Source organism: Ranitomeya imitator, chromosome 1 (assembly GCF_032444005.1).
Source record: "Ranitomeya imitator isolate aRanImi1 chromosome 1, aRanImi1.pri, whole genome shotgun sequence".
Classification (NCBI taxonomy): domain Eukaryota; kingdom Metazoa; phylum Chordata; class Amphibia; order Anura; family Dendrobatidae; genus Ranitomeya; species Ranitomeya imitator.
In genome coordinates this window covers 679,418,563-679,427,830 of record NC_091282.1, presented here as the reverse complement: position 1 = coordinate 679,427,830, position 9,268 = coordinate 679,418,563, and the positions used below count along the sequence as shown (strand labels likewise).

The 9,268-nt window shown below is 49.5% G+C and overlaps 1 protein-coding gene across 1 annotated transcript; it reads right to left on the bottom strand.

Moving 5' to 3' along the window:
- Nucleotides 1-6,310: 6,310 nt before the first annotated feature.
- Nucleotides 6,311-6,751, bottom strand: LOC138642045 (uncharacterized). The gene has a single exon (XM_069729983.1). The coding sequence runs from the start codon at nucleotides 6,749-6,751 to the stop codon at nucleotides 6,311-6,313; it is 441 nt and encodes a 146-aa protein (XP_069586084.1).
- Nucleotides 6,752-9,268: the final 2,517 nt, after the last annotated feature.

Genomic DNA, 9,268 nt, shown 5'->3' with positions numbered 1-9,268 from the left:
CCACAGGTTTCTCTCTTCCTGGGGCAAGGTCTTCAATAGGTCAATTACCACCTGGTTCATTTTCTCACACATGTCATTTGTCTGTGGATGATATGGTGTTGTCCTGATTTTCTTCCAGCCGTACAGGTTACAGAACTCCTGGAACACTTCTGCCTCAAATGCTGGGTGTTATGTTTGCTAATGACAGGTGTTATGAAGGCAATCCAGAAACACAGTGTGCTTAGCGATCAGAGCGCACACAGTGATCTGACAAATACCCAAAAATACAAGAACGAGATCTGAGACGTGGAAACTCTGTAGACTGCACACCTGATCCTATCCTAAACACAACTAAAAGCGGCTGTGGATTGCGCCTAACAACTACCTAGGCAACTCGGCACAGCCTAAGAAACTAGCTAGCCTGAAGATAGAAAAATAGGCCTGACTTGCCCCAGAGAAATTCCCCAAAGGAAAAGGCAGCCCCCCACATATAATGACTGTGAGTAAGATGAAAAGACAAAACGTAGGGATGAAATAGATTCAGCAAAGTGGGGCCCGATATTCTAGGACAGAGCGAGGACAGTAAAGCGAACTTTGCAGTCTACAAAAAACCCTAAAGCAAAACCACGCAAAGGGGGCAAAAAAAACCCACCGTGCCGAACTAACGGCACGGCGGTACACCCTTTGCGTCTCAGAGCTTCCAGCAAAACAAAAGACAAGCTGGACAGAAAAAAAGCAACAAAAAAGCAAAAAGCACTTAGCTATACAGAGCAGCAGGTCACAGGAACAATCAGGAGAAGCTCAGATCCAACACTGAAACATTGACAAGGAGCAAGGATAGCAGCATCAGGCGGAGTTAAGTAATGAAGCAGTTAACGAGCTCACCAAAACACCTGAGGGAGGAAGCTCAGAAGCTGCAGTACCACTTGTGACCACAGGAGTGAATTCAGCCACAGAATTCACAACAGTACCCCCCCCCCTTGAGGAGGGGTCACTGAACCCTCACCAGAGCCCCCAGGCCGACCAGGATGAGCCGCATGAAAGGCACGAACAAGATCGGAAGCATGAACATCAGAGGCAAAAACCCAGGAATTATCTTCCTGAGCATAACCCTTCCATTTAACCAGATACTGGAGTTTCCGTCTAGAAACACGAGAATCCAAAATCTTCTCCACAATATACTCCAATTCCCCCTCCACCAAAACCGGGGCAGGAGGCTCAACAGATGGAACCATAGGTGCCACGTATCTCCGCAACAACGACCTATGGAATACATTATGTATGGAAAAGGAGTCTGGGAGGGTCAAACGAAAAGACACAGGATTGAGAACCTCAGAAATCCTATACGGACCAATAAAACGAGGTTTAAATTTAGGAGAGGAAACCTTCATAGGAATATGACGAGAAGATAACCAAACCAGATCCCCAACACGAAGTCGGGGACCCACACGGCGTCTGCGATTAGCGAAAAGTTGAGCTTTCTCCTGGGACAAGATCAAATTGTCCACTACCTGAGTCCAGATCTGCTGCAACCTATCCACCACAGAATCCACACCAGGACAGTCCGAAGACTCAACCTGTCCTGAAGAGAAACGAGGATGGAACCCAGAATTGCAAAAAAATGGAGAAACCAAGGTAGCCGAGCTGGCCCGATTATTAAGGGCGAACTCAGCCAACGGCAAAAAGGACACCCAATCATCCTGGTCTGCAGAAACAAAACATCTCAGATATGTTTCCAAGGTCTGATTGGTTCGTTCGGTCTGGCCATTAGTCTGAGGATGGAAAGCCGAGGAAAAAGACAAGTCAATGCCCATCCTACCACAAAAGGCTCGCCAGAACCTTGAAACAAACTGGGAACCTCTGTCAGAAACAATATTCTCAGGAATGCCATGCAACCGAACCACATGCTGAAAGAACAAAGGTACCAAATCAGAGGAGGAAGGCAATTTAGCCAAGGGCACCAGATGGACCATTTTAGAAAAGCGATCACAGACCACCCAAATGACTGACATCTTTTGAGAAACGGGAAGGTCAGAAATGAAATCCATCGAAATATGTGTCCAAGGCCTCTTTGGGACCGGCAAGGGCAAAAGCAACCCACTGGCACGAGAACAGCAGGGCTTAGCCCTAGCACAAATCCCACAGGACTGCACAAAAGTACGTACATCCCGTGACAGAGATGGCCACCAGAAGGATCTAGCCACTAACTCTCTGGTACCAAAGATTCCAGGATGACCAGCCAACACCGAACAATGAAGTTCAGAGATAAGTTTATTAGTCCACCTATCAGGGACGAACAGTTTCTCTGCTGGACAACGATCAGGTTTATTCGCCTGAAATTTTTGCAGCACCCGCCGCAAATCAGGGGAGATGGCAGACACAATGACTCCTTCCTTGAGGATACCCGCTGGCTCAGATAAACCCGGAGAGTCGGGCACAAAACTCCTAGACAGAGCATCCGCCTTCACATTTTTAGAGCCCGGAAGGTACGAAATCACAAAGTCGAAGCGGGCAAAAAATAACGACCAACGGGCCTGTCTAGGATTCAAGCGCTTGGCAGACTCGAGATAAGTCAAGTTCTTATGATCAGTCAATACCACCACGCGATGCTTAGCTCCTTCAAGCCAATGACGCCACTCCTCGAATGCCCACTTCATGGCCAGCAACTCTCGATTGCCCACATCATAATTATGCTCAGCGGGCGAAAACTTCCTGGAAAAGAAAGCACATGGTTTCATCACTGAGCAATCAGAACCTCTCTGTGACAAAACCGCCCCTGCTCCAATCTCAGAAGCATCAACCTCGACCTGGAACGGAAGAGAAACATCTGGCTGACACAACACAGGGGCAGAACAAAAACGACGCTTCAACTCCTGAAAAGCTTCCACAGCAGCAGAAGACCAATTAACCAAATCAGCACCCTTCTTGGTCAAATCGGTCAATGGTTTGGCAATGCTAGAAAAATTACAGATGAAGCGACGATAAAAATTAGCAAAGCCCAGGAACTTTTGCAGACTTTTCAGAGATGTCGGCTGAATCCAATCCTGGATGGCTTGGACCTTAACTGGATCCATCTCGATAGTAGAAGGGGTAAAGATGAACCCCAAAAATGAAACTTTCTGCACACCGAAGAGACACTTTGATCCCTTCACAAACAAAGAGTTAGCACGCAGGACCTGAAAAACCATTCTGACCTGCTTCACATGAGACTCCCAATCATCTGAGAAGATCAAAATGTCATCCAAGTAAACAATCAGGAATTTATCCAGATACTCACGGAAGATGTCATGCATAAAAGACTGAAACACAGATGGAGCATTGGCAAGTCCGAACGGCATCACTAGATACTCAAAATGACCCTCGGGTGTATTGAATGCAGTTTTCCATTCATCTCCTTGCCTGATTCTCACCAGATTATACGCACCACGAAGATCTATCTTAGTGAACCAACTAGCCCCCTTAATCCGAGCAAACAAGTCAGATAACAATGGCAAGGGATACTGAAATTTAACAGTGATCTTATTAAGAAGGCGGTAATCAATACACGGTCTCAGCGAACCATCCTTCTTGGCTACAAAGAAGAACCCTGCTCCCAGTGGTGATGACGATGGGCGAATATGTCCCTTCTCCAGGGATTCCTTCACATAACTGCGCATAGCGGCGTGTTCGGGCACGGATAAATTAAATAATCGACCTTTAGGGAATTTACTACCAGGAATCAAATTGATAGCACAATCACAATCCCTATGCGGAGGTAGAGCATCGGACTTGGGCTCTTCAAATACATCCTGATAATCAGACAAGAACTCTGGGACCTCAGAAGGGGTGGATGACGAAATCGACAAAAATGGAACATCACCATGTACCCCCTGACAACCCCAGCTGGATACCGACATGGAATTCCAATCCAATACTGGATTATGGGTTTGTAGCCATGGCAACCCCAACACGACCACATCATGCAGATTATGCAACACCAGAAAGCGAATAACTTCCTGATGTGCAGGAGCCATGCACATGGTCAGCTGGGCCCAGTATTGAGGTTTATTCTTGGCCAAAGGTGTAGCATCAATTCCTCTCAATGGAATAGGACACCGCAAAGGCTCCAAGAAAAACCCACAACGTTTAGCATAATCCAAATCCATCAGATTCAGGGCAGCGCCCGAATCCACAAACGCCATGACAGAAAACGACGACAAAAAACCCTAAAGCAAAACCACGCAAAGGGGGCAAAAAAACCCCACCGTGCCGAACTAACGGCACGGCGGTACACCCTTTGCGTCTCAGAGCTCCCAGCAAAACAAAAGACAAGCTGGACAGAAAAAAAGCAACAAAAAAGCAAAAAGCACTTAGCTATACAGAGCAGCAGGTCACAGGAACAATCAGGAGAAGCTCAGATCCAACACTGAAACATTGACAAGGAGCAAGGATAGCAGCATCAGGCGGAGTTAAGTAATGAAGCAGTTAACGAGCTCACCAGAACACCTGAGGGAGGAAGCTCAGAAGCTGCAGTACCACTTGTGACCACAGGAGTGAATTCAGCCACAGAATTCACAACAGCTGGGCCTTGGTCGGTGAGTACCTTTTCAGAGTAACCATGTGGCTGGCAAAAGTGTTGTTGAAATGCCTTGGCTGCCATCTTTGCTGTATGGTCCATGCCCGGCACGACTACCAGGAACCTTGAGTAGTGGTCCACTATAGTCAGGGCATAGACATAGCCTGAAAGGCTTGGGGTCAGCTTCACATGATCCAAAGCTACCTGTTCAAGTGGCTGTTTGGTGACTATGAGCTGAGCCCTCTGGATGTTACGGTCTTTCCTGCGCAGGTTGCAGGGGCCACATTCTCGGCTTCACGTCTCAATGGCTTTCCTCATGCCAATCCAGTAGAATCTTTCATGAAGTAGGTTCCATCTGAAGTGTCCTGCGCCATCGTGGTCTGCTTCCAAGACCATTGGCGCATCCCGCATCCCGCCTCGGGACTACCACCTGCCAGACCAGCTCGTGAGTGTGCATGGATCAATGTTTCTCCAACACAATTTACCTTCATAGATGAATAGCTTGGCCTTCTCCTTCCATAACTGTTGGGTCTCTTGTAAGGGATCTGGACCAGGGTGTGAATCAGCATGTCTCAGCAATTCCTTTACCAGGCGGACTGCTGGATCACTATCCTGTGTTTCTGCCCATCCATGGTGGGGCAATGGGTTCAGCGTGACTTCTCGCCTGTCATTGCGCTTGTTCCTCACACAATGGGAGCACTTGGTCACCTCGGGGCGGTGGAAGGCTGGCAACTTGATCACTTCAAGTGCTTCCAGATCTTCTCACTCTTCTGGTAAATTGGGCCTCCTGGACAGCGCATCAGCATTTGCGTTCTTATGCCCAACACGGTACTTGATGGTAAACTCATAGTTGGACAACTGAGCCATCCATCGCTGTTCCAATGCACCTAGTTTTGCTGTTTCCAGGTGGGTCAGCAGATTTTTGTCAGATGTAAACTTCGCTGATCCCAAATAGTGCTTGAAGCGCTCGTTACAGACTATGGGAGAAACTCTAACTTAAAAGAACTATAGTTGTCTGGGTTCCTGTTGTGAATTCTGCTTTTGGGCTCCCTCCGGTGGCTGTAGGTGGTAATGCAGTTGTCCCTGGCCTGCAGTCCTGGACAGGTGTATCTGCTGATTGCAAATCTGACTGGGGTATTTAGGCTTGCAGGACTCATTAGTCCTTGCCAGTTGTCAATGTTTCTTGTGAAGTGTTGGATCACTTTCTGGCTTCTCCTGCTTAGTTGCCAATTCAGCAAAGATAAGTGTCTGTTTCTTTTCCTGTGGCACACATGCAGTGTGCTTATATTCTGTGCTATTCATTTGGTTTTCTCTTGTCCAGCTTAGACTGTGTCAGTGTTTTCTCAGTCTTGTTGGATTCTCTGGAGTTGCAGATATACACTCCACATCTTTAGTTAGATGGTGGAGTTTTTCTATTTTCTGCTGTGGATATTTTTGGTACTGACCGCTTAGTATCCTGTCCTATTCTTTCCTATTTAGCTAGTGTGGCCTCTTTTGCTAAATCCTGTTTCCTGCCCGCGTGTGTCTTTTCCTCTACTACTCAGAGTCATTATTTGTGGGGGGCTGCCTATTCTTTGGGGTTCTGCTCTGAGGCAAGATAATATTCCTATCTCCATCTATAGGGGTATTTAGTCCTCCGGCTGTGTCGAGGTGTCTAGGTTTTGTTAGGCACACCCCACGGCTACTTCTAGTTGCGGTGTTAAGATCAGAGTTCGCGGTCAGTATAGTTACCACCTACTCCAGGGAAAGTTTTCATGCTGCTCCAAGGTAACCTGATCATAACAGGTTCCTTTCAGTGAAACAAAGCTTCCTGCTGGCATAGGCAATCACTCTCTCTGCCTTAATGCACCTAGGACAGCACTGCTCCCAATCTCCCAATCCCACGTTGCTGGCGACTGTGTAGAGTAAAAACAGTTGGTCATAGTCAGGGTAGGCCAGGACTTCATCTCCTGTGACAGCCAGCTTCAAACGAATGAAGGATTCTTCTAGTCCATTGTTCCACGCAAACTGAGGACTCTTGTTCTTAGTCTTCTTGGATTGGCCCCCTAGCAAGTCTTGCAGGGGTGCAGCTATCTTGGTTAAATCTTTAATGAATCTTCGGTAGTAGCCTACTAACCCGAGGAACTGTCGTACTTCATGAATGGTGCTGGGCTTTGGCCAGTCCCTGATAACGTTGACTTTGTCAGGGTTTGGTGCCACACCTTCGGCGCTTACCATGCGACCTAGGTACTGCACCTTGGGCTTCCGCAGGTGGCATTTGGACGGCTTCACTTTCAGGCCAAAGTTGGACAGGGCTTCAAACACCTCGGCCAGGTGCTTCAAGTGGTCTTCATAGGTTTTGGAGAAGACGATGATGTCATCCAGGTACAACAGAACGGTTTCAAAGTGTTACGGGTCTGCAACACAGGACTAAAGTAGAATGGAGAAAACTGACCCTGCACTATGACTAGGCTGAAACCCTACGATGGAGTGGGCGACGCATTCCTTGCGAATAGACCCACCGATGATCCTAGGTTAATCTCAAGCGAAGACCTATAGATAAGGGGAAGGGGTTCCCTAAAAGAACTAAAGACTGAGTACAAAAATGGGTCACCTCCTAATAGAAAACAAAGAGAAGGCTGCAGAAACCAATAGAAAACAGAAACTAAGAGTTAGGGCTAGCGGAACGCACCAAATAATAAAGAGGTAGATATGAGGTGCGTTCGCAGCCCAGGGTCCACCGTGCAGAGATGGTACCTGCTGCTGAGTAATGGCGGATGGACACTTGCTCACACATGGGTTAGACTTCACCCAGTGTGTATGGAAGCAAACTCTGTTGCTTCACAGAGTCGCAAAATACGCTGCACCCTGTTAGTAGTCACAGGGTGCAGCTGCAAGACACTAGTGGGATCCCTATAAATCACCCCCACTAAACTGGTGATTGGTATCGCTCTGACCCTCGATGGCTTTTGAGCCCACGTCTGAGGATGCCCCGAGTCAGATGCAGAGTCCAAGCGGGAATTCCCACCCTACACTGACAGGGTGTCAGGAAAGTGCACTGATTGAGCGTCTGCTCGCCGCTGATCAGTGCTGGTTACAATGGCTGGACCTGGAAGAGCAGCAGTAACCTAGCGCACAGTATCTGCCTGAGCCAGACGCTGGGACCGACGTCTCTGCTGAGCAGGCTCCACTGTGGCTGGAGAAGAATGGGAGACGACAGTGGACATGGTTCGAGATTCCCCCTGTGCAGCGGCGGGAACTCGACACTTAACAGTAAGGCTAGAAAAAACAGAGGTACCAGCACTGCACAAATAACACACACAGAAGACAAAGCAAAGCACCGAGCTAGAGTTCAAGCAGATAAACACTGTTATCCAGCAAGGACTAGGAGGCAGGTGCTGGTTAATAAAGAGTGAAACAAACACCTGACCCAAGACAAACCCAGCACCAGAGGAAAAAGACCAGCAGGCAGAACTCCATAAGAAAATGGCATATAGTCACAAACTAAACAGATTCTAACAGTTCCTCCCCTTTAAAGGGAAGGTACCGCGTTTGTAGATCATTAATTAATCAATGTAATGTAGCATAACATGCTGTTATAACCCAGATTTGAATGCATGTAAAACACGTTTTGTGTGATATATGAGTAGAAAGAATGCACTGGGGGCTGACATCTTGGTTTTGCAGCATTAGCAGGGCACTATCAGTGTCAGATTACGGCACTCCATGGACATAGGAGATAATAGACCGTCTCGGACCCTATCTGTAACATTGCAGCAGCATTAGCAGTGAGCTGGGCACGCCTCTGTGGGCTGCACAACTCACTGCTGTAGGTGTGACTAGCTGCCATTTTATTAGAGCCCTGTGCTATCTGCCGAGCTCCACTTGCTCTCTATCGCAGGACAGAAGAAGCCCTCACTGCTCCTCTGTACTCCAGGCACTGCAGGTTCTGGGCAGACATCTTCTGCTCTCACACTCTGCCCTGTGTGCTTCCCTCTGCTCTGTCTCCGCCTCCCCACTTGCACAGAGTCCCAGTGATCTCCGGTAAACTGCACTCTCCCCCTGTGTCGCTCTCCCTCTCTGTGCGGCGTGGGGGGGTCTCTGTGCGGCATGGGGGGGTCTCTGTGTCTCTGTGCGGGGTGGGGAGGTCTCTGTGCGGCGTGGGGGGTCTCTGTGCGGCGTGGGGGGTCTCTGTGCGGCGTGGGGGGTCTCTGTGCGGCGTGGGGAGTCTCTGTGGCGTGAGGGGGTCTCTGTGTCTCTGTGCGGGGTGGGGAGGTCTCTGTGCGGCGTGGGGGGGTCTCTGTGTGGCGTGGGGGGTCTCTGTGCGGCGTTGGGGGGTCTCTGTGTGGCGTGGGGAGTCTCTGCGGTGTGGGGAGTCTCTGTGCGGTGTGGGGAGGTCTCTGTGCGGCGTGGGGAGGTTTCTGTGCGGCGTGGGGGGGTCTCTGTGCGGCGTGGGGGGGGTCTCTGTGCGGCGTGGGGAGTCTCTGTGCGGCGTGGGGGGGTCTCTGTGCGACGTGGGGAGGTCTCTGTGCGGCGTGGGGGGTCTCTGTGCGGCGTGGGGGGTCTCTGTGCGGCGTGGGGAGGTCTCTGTGCGGCGTGGGGAGGTCTCTGCGGCGTGGGGGAGTCTCTGTGCGGCGTGGGGAGGTCTCTGTGCAGCGTGGGGGGGTCTCTATGCGTGTATGCAAGCATCGTCCGATGGGACTACAAGTCCCATCGGACGATGCCTGCTACAATGACAGTGATTGACACATTAGC

Excerpts from the sequence above, each read along its gene's own strand:
- LOC138642045 (XM_069729983.1), bottom strand. The coding sequence starts at position 6,751 with ATGGTAAGCGCCGAAGGTGTGGCACCAAACCCTGACAAAGTCAACGTT.